This window comes from Canis lupus, chromosome 13 (genome assembly GCF_011100685.1).
Source record: "Canis lupus familiaris isolate Mischka breed German Shepherd chromosome 13, alternate assembly UU_Cfam_GSD_1.0, whole genome shotgun sequence".
Lineage (NCBI taxonomy): Eukaryota > Metazoa > Chordata > Mammalia > Carnivora > Canidae > Canis > Canis lupus.
Window position 1 is genome coordinate 3915460 of NC_049234.1, and position 19374 is coordinate 3934833.

A 19374-nucleotide genomic window follows, 5' to 3' on the forward strand; every position below is an offset into this window, starting at 1 on the left:
ACGTGTTTTTTCCTGCCAAAGATGATAGGATCAGTTTGTTGAAAGTGTAGAAGTGAGGAATAAACAGAGCTTGGTCTTGTGTTTTGGTTTTATTTTAACCACTATACAAAGGGAGGGAAACAGAGAACTGGTGTTTTACATACCAGACATTTTTTTTAAAAAGATTTGATTTATTTATTCATGAGAGACACAGAAAGAGAGAGGCAGAGACATAGGCAGAGGGAGAAGCAGGCTGCAAGCAGGAAGCCTGATGTGGGACCCGATCCCGGGACTCCAGGATCACGCCCTCGGCTGAAGGCAGATGCTGAGCCACCTAGGCGTCCCCATATCAGAGATTAGAACATGATTTTAAGGCTGTTAGAACAAGAAACTTAACTTTTGGCACTAACAGAATTTTAACTCTTGAAGGTTTATTTTAAGTTCAGTTTTATCCGAATTGACTAATATGTATAGTTTTTTTTTTTTTAAGATTTATTTATTTATTTATTTATTTATTTATTTATTTATTTATTTATTTATTTATTTATTTATGATAGTCACACAGAGAGAGAGAGAGAGAGAGAGGCAGAGACATAGGCAGAAGGAGAAGCAGGCTCCATGCACCGGGAGCCCGACGTGGGATTCGATCCCGGGTCTCCAGGATCGCGCCCTGGGCCAAAGGCAGGCACCAAACCGCTGCGCCACCCAGGGATCCCTAAGATTTATTTATTTATTCAGAGAGAGAGAGAGAGCAGAGACATAGGCTGAGGGAGAAGCAGGCTCCATGCAGGGAGCGTGACGCAGGACTCGATCCGGGGTCTCCAGGATCACACCCCGGGCCGTAGGCGGCGTTAAACCGCCATCCGGGCTGCGCTATGTATAGTTTATGAACTAGTTCTAGTTTATGACTAGAGTAGTTATTACTCTAGTCATGTCTTGTGACTTCTCATAATTACCTAAAACATACTTTGTGGCCCTTGAGGGACACAGACACATTGTAATTACATAGTAGATGGATAAAAATAGATTCTTGTAATAAAATAATTTGACATCAATCAAGTCCTTGCCATGCTACTTTACCCTGGATGACAAAGAACTTTATCACCTCGAGTGGTAAAGTTTGAGACTTATCTCCATTAATTATTCATTCTATAATTAATCCATAATCAATGAATAAATATTTAGCTCCTGAAGGTCAAAAATACACTGAATCCTCTGACTTTCCTTATCAGCAAATAGAAAAGAAAGAAATTTACAAGCAGTGTTGGAATAGAAGGTTCAAATGTTTCCTTCAAAGTTTCCCTATGAAAACTGATTTCCTTCTTAAAGGAAGACTCATGTTTCTGATTTCTCTTTTTCTTTCTCAAAGAGAGAATTTATGTTATGCTGTTTTTAGAGAATATCAACATACCAACAGACTAATGGAGGGGAAGTAACCAGAATAAACTGTAGGAATATGACCAGATGGGTGAGAATAAGAATGCAGATTTCTAGTTAGAAGGTCTGTGTGTGACCTGAGATTCTTCATGTCTAACAAGTTCCCATGAGATATCATACAGTACAGGTATGAGAACTCTACTCAGGGTAAGAATGGTATAAGTATCGTGAGGCCAGTTGGAGTTGAGTGACAGAGCATTGTCCACTGTGGTCAGAAAGGTAAGCAGGACCAGAAAGAACTAGGAAACCAGTGCAGATGTTAACCTCATAGTCCAGTGAGTAAGGCAGGTCTACTAGAGCAGAGCATCCCAATAAGCATATACCAATACACAGACCCCTCAATCTTCCAGTGGCTGGAACCCTGAGCTGGTTACCTGAAATTTCCATTGGGGCTCTAAATCTTGCCAGTTTGTCACAGTGCATAACAAAAATGTCATTTTTCAGTATGCCATAATGGGTAAAATGTTGGGAAACACTGCTTTGGAGTTCTGAAGTCTGAAGATTTAGCTTTCAGGACAGGTACCTAAGAAAAAGTTTTCAGAGGCCACATGAAGGGCAAACCGTGGAAGAAAATGTGAGCAGAAGCAAGTCCAACATGGAAAAGCCCAGAGACCAAGAAAAGGCAAGGCCAGATGGCTGCATAAGAATGTAGTGTGAAAAAATGCTCAACATCACTCATCAGGGAAATACAAATCAAAACCACAATAAGATACCACCACACACTGTTCAGAATGGCTAAAATTAGGGTGCCTCAGTGATTCAGTTGGTTAAGCATCTGCCTTTGGCTTGGGTCATGATCCTGGCGTCCCAGGATCTAGCAGGAGAGAAGAGGGAGAGGAGACAATCTTAAGCAGGCTCCATACCCAGCACAGAGTCCAACACAGGGCTCAATCTGATGCCCCTGAGATCATGGGCTGAGTCAAAATCAAGAGTTGGAGGCTTAACAGACTGAGCCACCCAGGTGCCCCTGAGCATCTTGATCTTGATGTCTGATGTAAGGCTCCCCTTAAATAGGTAGCCGTGGACCCAGTAATCTGAGTCTGGTTGCCAGCAGCAAAGAACTATGCAGTTAAGTTCTCCTTGTAGACTTTTCCCCAAAGTCCTATACAAAACAAGCATCAGCCCTCCAGTTCCCACACTGAAGTGTCACTATTTCATTCCCTAGAGAACCTCAACTTCACTTTCCCAGCCACATCAATCAGGCTCTTACCAGGGGTTCAAGTTTATCTTCCTTCCTTGTTCTCTCTGGAATCGTCCTTAATTGCTTACAACTCTTCAACTTAAAGAAGTCTCAGTACATAAAATTAAACTTGTTTGCTATTTTTTCCAATATGGAAAATTGTTCAGACTTGTAAGGTAAATCCAATCAGTTCAATCTACTTAAAATTTCAGGGGTCTTTTTCTTCTTCCTCCTTCATGTGTTAAATCGAGTTGTAAACAAAATGTAAGTTTATTTTTGTCCCCCAATGACCTTTCAAAATTCATTCAATGAGCATACCCTACCCCTGGATGAAAATTTGGTAGGTAACACAGCCTGTTTTGTTCCTTCTTGGGTTTTATAGACTCTCCTAGGGTCCATACATTGCAAATACAGATCAACTGAGTAATTTGAATATTCTGTCCAAGATATTAATCAAAACTTCTAACTTGATTTACCATTAAATATATCAAATATATCCCCCTCCTTCAGTACAAACCTATTTTCCTTTTTTGTAAAAGAGCCATGCATTTGGTTTTGTCTCAGGGTCATCACAATTGTGCAAGTTGGACACTGAACAACTCTGGGGAGAGGGAAGAGTGTCACCACTCAAATCCATAGACTTATTCCCTTATTTTCACAAAGAGGTTGTTTGGTGGGAGCATTTCTGTCTTCTTCTCTACCTCTCTCCTTGCTCCTGCTTGCCTACATCAGAATCAGTTTCCCAAAACTGGTACCTCCCTCAACTAGATTTGTACTTCCTAGTCTGGCAGATGTTTATTTTATTTATTTTATTTTATTTTATTTTATTTTATTTTATTTTATTTTATTTTATTTTATTTTATTTTATTTTATTTTATTTTATTTTTTTCTGGCAGATGTTTAAAGCCAGCTCTTTCTTTAGTGGGCTTTTCTGAAGATCTGGGCCCTCATTCAGTTGCAATCCCATGATGTGGGTGATGACAGCTTTCTTCTCTCTGATGGCTTTCGATCACCTTTAGCTTCCGCTCTTCTGGAGGTCCTCCCCATACATACTTTCACCGTTAAGAGTGAAAAGTATGGGGCAGCCCTTCTTGGGCAGCCCAGGTGGCTCAGCGGTTTAGCGCTGCCTTCCGGCCTGATCCTGGAGCCCCGGGATTGAGTCCCACATCAGGCTCCCTGCAGGGAGCCTGCTTCTCTCTCTGCCTGCGTCTCTGCCTCTCTCTCTGTCTCTCTCATGAATACATTAAAAAAAAAAAAAAAGAGTGCCCTTCTTGGGGCATCTGGGTGACTCAGTCTGTTAAGCATATGCCTTTGGCTCAGGTCATGATCTCAGGGTCTTGGAATCAAGCCCTGCATTGGGCTCTCTGCTCAGTGGGAGTCTGCTTCTCCCTCTCCTTCTGCTTCTGCCCCTCACTCATGCTCGCTCACTTTCTCTCCCTCTTTCTCTCAAATGAATGAAAACTTAAAAAAAAAAAAAAAAGTGCCCTTCCTTTGCTCTTCTTTAGGATTCAGAGAGATCCAAGCCAGCTCTTTCTGTCTGGTCCATGGGCATTACTGAAAGTCTGGCCCAGCACAACCACTTCAATTTTGCTGCCACAGCACCAGAGTTCTCTCAGTTGTGAGTACAGGTCCCCTCACCCACCATGTTTTTCAACTTCAGGGAACACACATCAAGCTCTCCAAGGGATCCTATGTAAGTTCCCTTGCTAGACCTGAAATGGAAGTAGAACTTATCCCTCCTTGGAGAATGGTGGGACTCACAACAGGACAGCATCTCTCTCCAAAGAAATCCACCCACGTCTTCTCCCTGTTCCACTCCAACTCCTATTCATATCTTCCATCTCACTTAAGGGTCCAAGCACCATGGAATAGTTCTGCACAATTTTGTGTATACATTCTGCATCTGGGGGATTGGTCTCACATGCATTTTCATATCTGATGGCCATTGTATTATGGTCTTTTCAAATTAAGCCCCAGTTACATCCCTTTTTGTCATCTTCCCCTTCTACTAGTTACAAAAGCGTTAAGACTAAGCTGTCAGGGAAAACCATAGTTCTCCTTTTAGATTTAGTAGGAAAGACAACAGCAGAGTTCACTGGGTAATAAACTGATCCCTGCAGGCCCTGCCAGGCAGCCAAGCTGAAGGTCAGCTTGGTACTCTTTCAGGCACTGGCTCCACGAGAGGCAGGCCACCTTCTGGTCCCGTCTATTATGATGTGGTTCTTTCCATCAAGCTGGTAATTGCCCCAGGGCTAATGAACCAAGCGTTAATACATCAAATTAAAAAACACCCTATGAGTGACAAACACAAACCCCAAAGTATTTGGCTATGAGATGAAAATGAATTTCTCATAATTACATTTTTTACAATTTTATTTAACATTTTGAGAAGTCCCACTCAGACTCTCTTTGCTAGAGAAGTGTCTCTTCTCTGGGGGTCCAAATTTCAGCATGCAAAGGGCTCCAAAGATGTCCTTCATGCTCCAAGCCCTATGGCCAAATGTCTGGGATGAAACTAAGTTTGCAAAGCAAAATTGCCAACTGTTTTTCATTGTAAGGAGGATGTATAGGAGGGAGGGAGATCTGTCTGGCTACTGTAGTCTATGCCACTGGACAATGGAATAGAAAACTTAAAAGTCTTCATGTTCCTGCCCTGAAGGGCTCTAATAAACTTGGTGTCCCAGCATGTACTTAACTACCAGGATGCCTTAGTTCAGTCCAGACTAGAATCTGAAATCTGGCTCCTTGAAGAACTCATGGGCTGTTCAGGGTGTTTCTTTGCATGAACTGGTGGACCTGAGGGGCATCTGTGTGCGTACATGCGTGTACACATTTGCGCAGGCGTCCCCCAACCCTGAAGGAACTGTTTTCACAAGGAAATTTAGGAGCTACTGGGCACACACAGTACTACTCTCATGGGGCTGAAAGTCTCCCCCACTGAAAGTCTCTTGGTTAATGGAGGTCAAGGCAGGAGGGTGAGAGGCAGAGAGGAGATGTAACAGATGCCTCTGGTGGCTGCACCTGGAGCCAACCTCTCAAACCACATAGGTCTGGGGAATTTCAGGGAAACAGGTGAGGATAAGGACTGGGAATTTGGGAGATTGGTGATAGTTTATGCCCACAACTGATTCAGCCTTGACCTCCTGACCTGAACCAAGAAGAAACCATTTACAAAATGGGGGCATTTGCAATAACAGTCGAGCCTGGATATAGCATGACTCCTGTTGCATGGATTCAGGCTCAATCTGGGGCAAATCCCAGCCTGGAAATAAGTCCATCACCCATTCAAACCTTGGAATGCACAAGACACACTTCCAGATTCTCTTTAAGCATAGAAAATCAGACTGGGTAGATCTGAGGCTCAAGAATCTACTACCAAGTACCCTCAGGTGCTTCTGAAGATAGTGAACCAAGGCACAGTTCCTATTGGCAACAGACCACCAGGCTTGCACACATAGCCAAAAGTTAGGGACATTTTAACTTTCACGATGAGATTGAAGGTTGGAAACAAATCAGCACACTATGACTGCCAGGGTTCATCATCCATGTGCCTCTCCCATGCAAGTTGTCACTGATAGCAGGAATAACCTTTGAAGATGGTCCTGCTGTTTCAAGGCTCAAAGGTGACAAAAGTGCCACCTGGCTGCCAGGTGAAGAGTTGGCCTTTTAAAACAGGAACTTTTTATCCAAGGGCATTTGCCCGTCCCCCACCCCACCCCCCCATATAATTGCATTTTGATTAGAATGAGGTCAATGAGGGATCCCTGGGTGGTTCAGTGGTTTAGCGCCTGCCTTTGGCCCAGGGTGCGATCCTGGAGTCCCAGGATCGAGTCCCGTGTCGGGCTCCCGGCACAGAGCCTGCTTATTCCTCTGCCTGTGTCACTGCCTCTCTCTCTCTCTCATAAATAAATAAATCTTAAAAAAAAAAAAAAAAAAAGAATGAGGTCAATGGTGAGAGTCCTTGAACAAATGAATTAGGTAGATAAATGAGGTGTCATTGTTTTGCTATGAGGGTTGGGGTAAAGAACATCTGTTAAGTTGCCCAATAACAGGGAAGATACAAGGAACCATGCCCAGTGATGGAGACTTCGGTGCAATTGTTTCTATGAGCTTGGGAGAGGAACTAAATATTCAAGAAGCTGAGCCTCCAAGGTTTCAGGGCTCCAGGACCAAATTTGGGGTGGTATAAGAGAGGATAGATAGGAGGGGGCTATCTAGAAAACAGTGTTACCACATTGAGAGGGTTGGGATCTGCTTTGGCTTGGGAAAGAGCCAGAGTGCATGAAGAGGCAGGAGGAGGAAAAGGAAGACAGGCTGATGAGAGAGCCAGGAAAAGCCTGGGGAGCACTAAGGGCTGAACAGGAGATGGGGCAACAGGACTGGAAAACCAGGCTGAACCAGGGCTGGGTGGGCAGGAACGTTTGTGAAGGATGCCAGCATTGCTGAGAAATGGATCTAGGTGTCTCACATTCTTAAATGTTTTGTAAAGAATGTAATCAGAGTGGGAGTATTTAAACCACCCTACGGGTGAGGAACACAGGATGAGGGGGAAGGGATAATGATCTCATTTTGAATTGTTTTAAAAAGGGGAGATTGTTTCAAATAGGATGTATTCATTATAAGGAATAGAAACCGTAAATTAGAATGGTTTAGGTAATCTTGGTTACTTACTGTCTCACGGAATAGAAATGGGAGGTAGAAGCTACCATGGCTGGTCCATGTAATGGTATCCTCAACGCCCAGGAATCTTTTGCCTTTTACCTTTTCTATCATCAGTATCTTAGCTGTTTTGTTCTGCCTCATGCATGTTGCCTCATGATCACAAGGTGGCAAGGATTACTGTAGCAAGGATTACATCCTCACACAACTGTTTGAAGACAGGGCACTAAAGGAGCATTCCTGGCAGAGATTTTCTTTTCATAAGTCTCACTTAGCAGAAAGGAAAAAATATTTCTCCATAAGACCCAATAAGTTTTACTTTATGTTTCATTAGCCAGATTGGGCCACTTAGACACTTCTAGCTACAAGGAAATCTGGGAAAGCAAGCATGACGTGGCTTTCCCAACTTCTGTTGTGGAAGTGAGCAAGGATTGGGAATAGCTTTGAAGTGGAGAGCTAACAGTATCTGCCAAAGGGAAAAATAGAAATATGGCCAGAAATAAAAACTAAAAAAAAAAAAAAAAAAAAAAATTACCTAAGTCCAAAGAAAAATTTTTGGAATGTATCTAGTTTTAGTTAAAAAAAAATTTTTTTTAAAGTTTTGTATGTAAAGCTCTGTATTATTTAAAAGAAAAAAAGACAGGCCTGGCTGTATATGCACATTTTACTTCCATACTCTTTTAAAAAAAACGTGAGAGGGGCATCTGGATGGCTTGGTCAGTTGAGTGTCCAACTCTTGGTTTTGGCTCAGGTCATGATCTCATGGGTCATGAGATTAAGCCTGGAGCCCCATATCTGGTAAGCTCCACACCCAGCAAGGTGTCTACTTGAAGATTCTCTCCCTCTGCCCCTCTCCCCACTGGTGTTCTCTCTCTCAAATAAATAAATCTTTTTTTTTTTAAAGTTAGGCAATGTCAGAATTCTACATCCCTCTGACCCAATTTATCCTAGAGAAAATCATGGATTTGTGAAAAGTTGTATATATACATGTATACGTATGTATAAATATATATGTGGATGTTCACCATCTATGTTTGTAAGAGCAAGAAGTTGGAACAGCCAAGCATCCCTACTTCATACTGCTCTGCCAAGTACCAAAGTCAATTACAAATTGGCCTGGAAAGGAGAATAGACCTCTCCCTTTGTGTTATCCTTTGTGTGGTTTGTATCCCAAAATGGCAAGGTTGTGTGAAACCACTCTTTCAAGGTTTGCCTTTCCCCTTGTTCTACTTGGAAGGGTTTGTATAAGCTTCCATGCTACATTCGGAATCTCTGCCCAACCCATCACTTGGGTCAAAGCCATCAGATCTGCCCCCTCCATGCCCCAGGACTGGTTCTCTCCCAGAAGACGACATGCTAAGAAACTTCAGTTGAGCCACCACGTAATTGAGCCACAACGCAGCCATGCCTAAGTCCCAGTGGGAGAGCTTAGGCTCAAACTGAACTTCCTATTGCAAATGATAACGAGTCTGAACCCCACCTGATGCAAGGAGGGACTTTTAAGGCAGAGGAGCATCAATTCTGCAGCCCCAAGCTCTCAGTCTAGTTGAGGAAACAGGATCAGGCCTCCTGGGGCTGGAGGGTTATCCTTAAAGCAGTGATACATCGTGGCATAAAAGCTACCTGACTTTGCTACTTATAGAACCAAATAGGAATGATTCATTCTTAAGGCTTGTGATTTTAAAAGGCTAATGATGACAACAAAGGATGTTAAACTTTTACGAATAATGAAGGTGAACTGAATTTCACTTACTGCTAATGTTGTAGGAAGAGTAAAACTATCTTATTTGTTAAGGAAACATAAAAATATTTCCTTGCCAACTAACATGCTAGGTACTTATAAGTTTATGGTAAAAATTGGAATGACCAATCTGCAAGAGAGAACTGAAACCTATACAGCGACAAAATTGTTAAAGGTGACAGAGCAAGAAGCCAATAGCTCAGCCTTTGGGGAACTATTGACCTTAAGGTCACTCTAAGCCAATGGCAATGTCCCAGGCAAACAGTTGGAATTTTAATGCTAAAAAGAAGCTTTGAGATAATAGCTTCAATTATTGAGTGCTTATTAGGTGCTGGGTGCTATTTTAAGTGTTCTGCATATTTATACAATGACATAAGAAGTCCACACTGCTGTTCTTCTCAGTTGCACATTTAACTTGCCAAAGGCATCCAGCCAGTAAATAATAGAGCCAGGATTTGAACCCAGTAGTTTGGCCCTAAAGCCTGTGCTCTTCCACAACTCACCATAGCAAAGTCTTACAATTTGAGGTACTTCCTGTGGGTTGCAAATAAGTTAACTGAGTCAAAATAGATTTAGTATTCATAGGCTGGAGTATCAATTTAATGATGCCTTAGCTCTTAAGAAACCTCCTCCCCACATCAGAATTGTGAAAATATACTGCTCTGACCATAGATATCTCTATCTCCCCGCTCAGACTGAGGTGGATGGGAGATTCAGGTATCCAAGGCCAAAGGGACTGGTGTGATCCATTCTGGTACAACAGACAAGAGCTAGTACCTTCCCCTTCACCCTTAGATCTTCCCAGAATGGGCCAGAGGGTATGTGTTATCTGTCTGCCATTTCTGACCCTCCCTTCACCAACACCCATCCCCCAAACGGATGGATAAACAAATAACAAAATCCCGGTGACTTTGACTAGCCCAGGGCTCCTGATACTTCATAAAAATGTGTAGCTTTGTCAGTTGCTTCATAAGTGCTCAGCACCTGTCTAAGGAAAGAACTTTTTCCTCCTTTAGTTGGTAGCAAAGTACCAAAGTGCAGGGCTTCCCTTACAGTAATATCCCCTAGGCTTTCATTTCTGGACAGCCAGCTGGAGGTGAAATTCCCCAAGGGAGTTTGCCCTTCTAAAGGACCAGTGCTGAGCAGTTATTTCTTCTGTGTGTCCAGAGGCCTCCCTCCAGTCCAAGCTCATCTGGAAGCATAATCATTCTTCTTTAAAATCTACCTCTAACTCCCACAGGGAAGAAGCAGCCTCTGAGCTGAGAAACCAGCGGCTCAAGGGCTCCACCATGAGGAAGTCCAGAAATGAGACCTCTGGCAAAACACTGCCATGATCTTCTAGAGCAGGAAGATCTACCACCACCTGCAAAAAGTCAAAGGTGGAGATGGGGAACAGGAGGTCAATGGAGCAGACAGGTCAGTTTTATAGCAAGAAAGGAGATTTGGCACCATGTGCGCCCCCCCCATCCCACCCAGTCACTTCTGCTTCCCTTGACTTCAGGGAAGACTGGGGGCCACAGCAGCCTCCTTTGGCTTTTCCCAGATCCATGCAGGATAGGTGGGGGCTGGCAACTCTGAGCTCCACCTTGGTAGCAGCTGGCAAGATCCTTTTTTTAAGATTTTATTTATTTATTCATGAGAGACACAGAGAGAGAGGCAGAGACACAGGCAGAGAGAGAAGCAGGCTCCTCGCAGGGAGCCTGATGTGGGACTCGATCCTAGGACCCCAAGATCATTCCCTGGGCCAAAGGCAGGTGCTCAACCGCTGAGCCACCCAGGCATCCCAGCTGGCAAGATCCTGAAGCTATTCTTCCCTCGTAGAGAATGAGGTGGACTTAGCTTTGCTAAATTCCCATCAGCCCTGCCCACCAAATCCCACACTGATTGTACCAGGGCTGCCTGCCAGCTGCCAGTAGAATGCGGTGGTGTCTGACCTTTGCCTCTATGGGCTTCTCTCTCCTAGAGCCTGAGGAGCACCTGCAGCTGCAGACTCTCACCTCAGGCCAAACAGCCCTCTGTGGTGGTTTGGGATCCATGACCCCTGGGACCCGGGACTCCACTCATCAGAGCGGCAGTGATGTCTTGATCAGGAGGTTCTAGGGAAAGCATGAACTTTGGTATCAAGCATAACTGGGACAGAAGTCTGGCTTTATCTGTATCACTATAAGCAAGAGAGCCAGGTGTGCCTCTATTATCTGGTGCACCTGGTCCCCAGAGTCCACCCCAGGAGCAAACTTGGGGCTCTCAGCTCTTTGACTAATACACACCTGAACACCCAGGTTCTTTCCAATCACTTTTTGGATCCAGGAGTCAATTTTTGTTTTACCTAGGGTCCTTTCACTTGCAAATCAGGACACTTAAACTGTTTCAGGCCCAAAGTAGGCATTTATTACTTTGATAATGTAAAGTTGCACAGAATAGGGATAATGAACAGTTCACAGTTGAGGGGGATAGAACTAGGGTATTTTCTCGAGCTTGGTCATTAGAATAATGACATTCCTTTAGTTCCATCTAGAAACAACTTAGGTAAGGACCTGGCCCCACCTGGATCACATGACTAACCCCGGGCCCAGATAGTGTGTTAGTGCTGGCACACTAGAGAACCACATGGTGAGAGTGGGAGCAGCAGCTTCCACAAATAAGTGGCTCTTATTCACAGAAGAAAGGATGGCAAAGCAGATAATATCCTTGATCACTCTTTGATTGCAATGACTCCACAGAACAGAAATCGTGCATAGACATTGGTATATTGAATTCTAGTGCCAGCTTCTTAGGTTCCAGATTTAGGAGTCCTCTAATTGTCAGATTTTTCTGCTGGGTGAGAATATATCTTGTGGGGCCACAGAGAAAAAAACAGATGATAAAAGCACCTTCTTGGGGAGTGAGGTTGTAGCAGAAGGTGGAGACAGTGTAGAAAAGCCAGTGATGGAGAAGGGAGAACAAGTTTACCAGGGAAATGTACTAAAATTATAGACAGTGCAGAGGTAGGTTCTATAAACTAAATGCTATAACCAAAATTCATGTTGAAACCAATTCCCAGGGTAATGATGTATAAAGCTGCGGCCTGTGTGAGGTGATTGGATTATGAATGGGATTAGTGCCCTTATAAGATTTTATTCATTTAAGAGAGAGAGTGTACAAGTGGGGGAGAGAGGCAGAGGGAGAAACAGACTCCCTCCCCACTGAGCAGGGAGCCTGATGATGACACACGGGGCTCCATCCCAGGACCCTGAGATCATGACCTAAGCCAAAGTCAGACACTTACCCAATTGAGCCACCCAGAAGCCCTGGGATAAGTACCTTTATAAAAGAGACCTCAGAGAGCTCTCTCACCCTTCCTCTATCTGAGGACATGGTGGGTGGACAGTGGTCTACGAATCAGGAAGCAAGAATCACCAGACACTAATTCTGGTGCACCTATATCATGGACTTCCCAGCCTCCGGAATGGTGAGAAATAAATGCCTTGTTTCAGCCACCCAAGCTATGGTAGTTTTTAATAGCTGCCCCAATGGACTAAGTAAGTCACCATGGATTTATAGTAAATGGATCCAATTAGTCTTATATGCTTTTTTTCTCTAGCAGCATTTGGTTGCTAGAGGGCAAATATGGAAAAAACTGTCATGTTTGTACCAAGATGGGGAAATTTCCTTAATTTTTCTATGTATGATAGAAATGCAGATGAGGACAGAGTTCAGAGTACTGGTAAAGAATGTTAGAACTAGTCATATGATGGACTGTGGAGTCTCAGCTGGATGTAAAGAAACATGGAGAAAGTCTCATGGATTTGGGTGAAGGTAGATGAGGGAGAGGACTGGGGATCCCATTTATGTCAAGGAACAGTGTGGGGGGAGGGAGAGAAAATTGAACGAAGTAATACCAATATGTATTTATCTGTATATACAAATAGAAAATATATACATTCTTTGATTAGGGTAGCCCCTGCACTTATAAAGAAATACTCTCAAAAAGGACACACACACACACAATGATGTAGCTATGATATAGTTTACTTCAACACAATAAACAAAAAAAGACAGCTATTTCTTTGGGGAAAAAAAAAAAAAAAACAACAACACCCAATTCTAAATAGGCAGGTTTGGCTTGATTGACCATAATGTGTTTTAGCAAAAAGACTTGGTACACTACATCTAATAAAGCTTCTCTACATACATACATATCAAGTAACTTTGCTAACTTACCATATATTTGAAAAAATCAAAACATATTCATAAAAGAGTCAAATGCAAAACAAAACAAAACAAAACAAAGAGTCAAATGCATAAGTTAACAATCTTGTGAAGTACAAAAAAAATCACTCTTTATCCTTCCATTTTCACCTATATTTTTCTTAACAGAATTAAGCCCCATATTTGAAGGCTTAAATCCTTTCTTCCCAAGGCCCTAGGAATACCAAGTTTTCCTTCAAACTTGTAATTGTCTAAAAAGGAGGTTATTTAAATGGTAGGGGAAACAAAGATATACATATTTCACTTCTGTGCCATTCATACAGATTCTGCTGAGGAAGAGTTCCTGAGTTGGCTGCCGATTCACTCAATTTAGCTGAAAAACAATATTGATTATAGTACTAAACTGGCTTTCATGCATCCCATAAGCAGATTTCTTTACCACTGAAAATCAATTAGTGACATTTAGCTCTTAGGTTAATCTGTACAAATGCAATTTGGGAACTCCAGGACACTGATGTTAGCATATTTAAATATAAAACGCAAATTTCTGAATATTAAGTATGCATTTTAAATATGCAAATTGCTTTCTCAATACAATTGACCCTTGAACAACATGGGTTTGACCTGCACAGATCCACTTATGTGAGGATTTGTTTCAATAGAGGACAGTACTGTAAATGTATTTCCTCTTTCTTATGATTTTAATAACATTTTTTCTCCAGCTTCCTTTACTGTAAAATACAGTACATAATATACGTAACACACAAAATATGTGTTAATCAACTGTGTTATTGGTAAGGCTTCTGGTCAACAGTAGGCTATTTGTAGTTAAGTTTTGGGGGAGTCAAAAGCTATATGTAAATTTCAACTGTGCAGGGTGGTTGGTGCCCCTAACTCGTGCACTGTTCAAGGCTCAACTCTAATCACTTTTCTATGAATAAAAAATAAAATGGCAAAAGAAACAGAAAAATTTGATGTTCCAAAACAAGACAACTGAGACATGACTCAAGTAAGCTTATATGTAAAAAAAAATTGTTTATTATCATACATAATTGAACAAAACAGCCTTGTCTGAAAGCACTGGATCAAACTATCTTCCCAAGTCTTTCCAAGTCATGATTCTACATATTACAATGAAATATTTTTAATAAGTGCAATCTGTCATGAACTACAAGTTTTTATAGTATTCCTAAATAATGAACTTAACTTTAACTACTATAGCAATGATTTAAATACATGTGCTGTTAAAAAAGAAGTTACAAACATACTCTGAATTTTTTTATCTATAATATTAAAAAGAGATTCCACAACCGCTTCATTCCTTAAGAACTAAGAAGCAAAATACTGAACATAATAAATAAATACGCAACCTGGAGTCCTAGAAAAGGATATAGAACACCGAATATAATAACCCAGTGTATTAAAAATCCAGTATCAGTATTAAAACTTCTTCATCTCAATACAGTTACATTTATTGCTACTATAAATAAGCTGTATATTAAGGCACCTGTCATTACCTATGAAAAAGATCTGGATTCAAAGGAAATATGCACTGAAAACTTTTTTCTTTCTTTCGTTCTGGTATCATTACAGATATTATCAATTTAAATTGATAATTAAATTACAGATATTATCAATATTAAATGTTCAGTTTTTGTATAGAAGTAGACACATCTTTAGAACATACTACCTGAATATAGTTAAAATACTTTATATAACACCTTAAAGTACCTAATACTTGAGTGAGGAAATAGGCAAAATCACATCAAGATGGATATAAAGGACTAAATACAAGAAAGATGATAATCTCTAAGAAAAAAGAATTCTACTGTCATAGATATGTACTCCTGTCTACTGCAATGATATGAGCAGATCTTGGCCAAGTCATTTAACTTCTCTCAGTCTCACTCTCTCCCATCAGTAAAATGTCAATACTAGCTGCTCTGTCAAGTTCCTAAAGCTGTTGTGGGATCTTCTGAGTGGATGTAAAAACAGCTGGCCAAATGTGCAGCACTGAACGAGCTGAACAAATAATCGGCATTGTGATGGGCTGAGATATATCAGGTTTCTGGCATCCTCCCTAACAAAGTTATGACCTGCTCCTTTTGCACCCACTTGAGAACTCCCAGTTTTTGTTAATTAGATCATTGCTGAATGAATGGAGCAAAAATTTATGCAAAGTGAAAATCTCTAAATTCTAGGTTGCAGAATTTTATAAGATAGTTTGCTGTTAAGTGGGGAAACCACACTTTGGTAGTTTGTGCTACCTCTGGACTCTTCCTAATGATAAAGATGGGCTCCCAGCCTTTCCTCAGTCTCCTCTGCAGAGACCTTTGTCTCCCTCACCATCTGCTATTGTACATGAGGCATAGTCCATTATTAGGACTGTTAAACCTTGTAGCAGCATAAAAGAGTTTTAAGAATATTAAAGCAGCACCACAAAGGTCAGTCTTGGGTACATTACTCAGCTTGGCACAAATATGAATGGTTCTGTAATCCCCACCGGGTCTCCTTAACTTAGTCTGCAACTCCTTCCTCTCAGTACAAATGGTTCTAGGCCAGCTTTTTCCAAACTATGTTCTGAGCAATACCAGTTAGGTGAGATGTTAACTGGTGAAAAACAGATTTGTATTAAGTCTGGGATATGCAGGGGGAAATAAGCTTATGTATTGCATAATTTCTCTTTGATGTACTGACTATACATTCTAAAGAGAAAGGGAAGATAAACATTTCCCAGATTCTTCTGACCACAAAATCCCCCCCCTTTTTTTCCCTCTCACAAAATATCTAGAGGGGCTAACAACTCTTCAAATACTCTTTGGGAAATGCTATCCTAGCTAATTCACCTGGGCTTTAAATATTTCAGGGCTACATCTGGCAATAGTGATGATTTTGATTTCTAAAGGAGGAGAATCATTTTGCTTACAAGGTCAACTACCAGGATGGCCTCCTGAATTCCACTTCATAAGTATCCTCCCCAAAGCAACTAAGAACTAAATTTCCTTTACTACATGCTGAGGAATTTAAAGAAATTATTCTCAAGTTAATGAGAATTATAATCTTTTAAATGAAATCTTTATATTCTCCCTCAAACATTAAAAATACAAAGATCTAATTCTAGATCTAAGGACCTAGAATTGCAATTACTTTGAGGACAGCGGGGCATTTTATCACATCACCATAATTAACACTATTAATAAGTAGTAGTAGTAGGGGTGGTGGTGGTGGTAATATTGGTAATTTTGTGGCTTAATCTTCATATCCATGTGATAAATTTAGGACCTACTATTATACTCATTTTAAAGATACTTACACTGAGATTTAGAAATTTGACTGACTTGCCAAGAATCACACAAGTAGTAAGGGCAGAATGTCCAACTTATAACTGACCCCTCATATCATGCTCTTAACTGCTACATAATATCATCTTATATTTTAGTGATGAAACAAAAAAATTAGAGTGTATTTATATAAATCCAACATGATTGAAATTTGGTTTTAGATTTCCTCTTGAGTAAACTTTTATTCCCTAAGGAGGTGCTTTACATGTTTTTTTGTTTTTTAAGCAAAGAAAAACACAGTTATTTACCAGTGATAGGTTTATATACACAAAGGGTTTTAAAAATCTGCATCCAAGGTGAAGACATTATCTGTAGTTTCTGCCATAACCGCAAAACGTTGATACTCTGCAACTCGTTTCTCAAAGAAATTAGTTTTCCCTTCTAAAGAAATGTTTTCCATAAAATCAAAGGGATTTTCTGCCTGGAAAACCTAAAAAGAAAAGAAATGTCATTTGACATTCTGAAGAAGCCAAATTAAACCCACAAGAAAAACAGATAACTAACAAGCTCAGGTCTCCTAACACCTGTCTAGTCACCTATAGGATCCATTATTCCAGAAGGTCCTAGAGGCACTCAGGGCTGATAAATTCTAAGACAACTGAGATCATCTACTAACCTCCTTAAGAAATTATACTAGCATCTCTGGTATTCTAAGAAGTAGAAAGAAAACATATATTATTGCAGGAAGTGAAAGATTTAACACCAAACTAAAATATTTTTGCAGCTTGAGAGATCCAATACATCATAGATACTGCAGACCTTTTCACAGGTATAACCAATGATGGATACATACTATCCACAGATGTTTCCAAACAAAATGTGGAACATATGTTGACAAGAAGCTTTTTTATTGCTTCTGAGTACAAGAAGCAGACATGGTGATAAAGCTTGATAGAAAATCATGAAATATTTCAATGATCCATGAGGAGCAATAAAATAGGATTTTTGAATTTAGGAGTATTCCAACAGGGATTATTAACACCACAGACAAGAATATATTAAAATAACCCAAATTAGAAATGAGCAAAGGGTCTGAATAGACAAATACATATTTCTCTAACAAGGCATACAAAGGTCAAGAAGCACATGAAAAAATGCTCAAAATCATTACTCAATAATGAGATGCAAATCAAGACCACAACGAGATACTATTTCAAACTCACTAGAATGGCTATAATAAAAAAGACCACAAGTGTTGGTGAAAATGTGAAGAAACTAAAACCCTCATACACTGCTGAATGTAAAATGGTGCAGTTGCTTTGAAAAACCACCTGGCATTTTCTCTAATAATTAACAATAGTTACTATATGACCCAGCAATTTCACTTGTAGTTATATTTCCAAAAGAAATGAAAACATCTGTCCACGCAAAAACTTATAAGTGAATGTTCATATTAGCATTATTCAAAAGAACCAAAAAGTGGAAACTACTGAAAATGCCCATCAAATGATAAATGGATAAATAAAATTTGGTATGGTCAAGCAATAGAATATTATTCAACTATAAAAAGGAATAAAGTACTGATAAATATTATTCAGCTATAAAAAGGAATAAAGAACTGCTACAACATGAATGAACCCTGAAAACTTCCACTATGGAAAGAATCCAGCCACAAAAATCCATACATTGTATGATTCCATTTATATGAAATGGGATATATAGAATAAGCAAATCTAAAGAGACAGAAATTAGATTAGTGGTGCCTAGTGCTGAGGTGGGGGTGGGAGAAAGAAAGGAAAGTGATTGCTAATAGGTACAGAGTTTCTTTGTGGGGTGCTAAAAATATTCTAAAACAGATCGTTGTGATTGTACAACTCTGTGAATATACTAAAAACTACTGAATTGTACGTTTGTTAATAGGTAAATTGCATGTTCTAACTTATGCCTAAATAAAGCTTAATATATTAATAAAATACATAGTAAACATACATACATATGTAAATACACATATTTACATAGTAAAATACATATATATACACACACTCATATATATAATGTTTCAACAAAAGATTATATGCTGTGTGTGGTTGAGTCATAGAATTCAGTGACATTGCCTGTCACAGTGGAAATTTGAACTAGAAGGATATAGTGGAAAAAGCACTGAACCAATCATCTTTTTTTTTTTTTTTTTAATTGATCTATTTATTCATGAGAGACACAGAGAGAGAAGCAGAGACACAGGCAGAGGGAGAAGCAGGCTCCCTGCAGGGAGCCCGATGTGGGACTTGATCCCAGAACCCCAGGATCTCACCCTGAGATGAGGCAGATGCTCAACCACTGAGCCACCCAGGTACCCTTGAACCAATCATTATAGCTTCACTGGATTTTAAAACCAGAGACCTTCCAAAAAATCGGATTTAAATCATCCATGGCATGAGCAAGGTAACTAAGACCAGATTAAATTAAGTGCATGTATTTTTCACATAACTTGTATAATCCTAAAATTTGTATGGAACCACAAAAGGCCCCAAATAGCTAAAGCAATCTTGAGAAAGAAAAGCAAAGCTAGAAGTATCACAATCTCAGAATTCAAGATATACTAGAAAGCTATAGTAATCAAAACAATATGGTACTAGTACGAAAAAAAAAACAAACACATTAATTCATAGTACAGGAATGAGAGATAAGAAATAAACCCACATTTATATGCTCAGTCTAAGACAAAAGAGGCAAGACTACACCATGAGGAAAGGATAGTCTTTCAATTAATGGTGCTGGGAAAATTGGACAGCTGCATGCAAAAGAATGAAACTAAACTACTTTCCTTCACCATACACAAAAATAAACTCAAAATGGATGAAAGACCTAAATGTGAAACCATAAAACTCCCTTAAAAAAAAAAAAAAGCA

General features: G+C 40.2%; 1 protein-coding gene across 5 annotated transcripts in view; it reads right to left on the reverse strand.

The window, feature by feature from the left end:
• The window catches only part of RRM2B (ribonucleotide reductase regulatory TP53 inducible subunit M2B), a 64107-nt gene that overhangs the window by 7774 nt on the left and 36959 nt on the right, over nucleotides 1-19374 (reverse strand). For 2 of the 5 annotated variants that reach the window (XM_038555245.1, XM_038555242.1), the window contains exon 9: nucleotides 14195-16955. The exons of 2 other annotated variants lie outside the window; for them this stretch is intronic. In XM_038555245.1, coding sequence (XP_038411173.1) covers nucleotides 16803-16955 — 153 coding nt within the window. In that variant the 3' untranslated portion in view covers nucleotides 14195-16802. Of the gene's footprint in view, nucleotides 1-12986; nucleotides 13558-14194; nucleotides 16956-19374 lie in introns of those variants that run through there. One more of the 5 variants, XM_038555243.1, reaches the window with a different exon arrangement.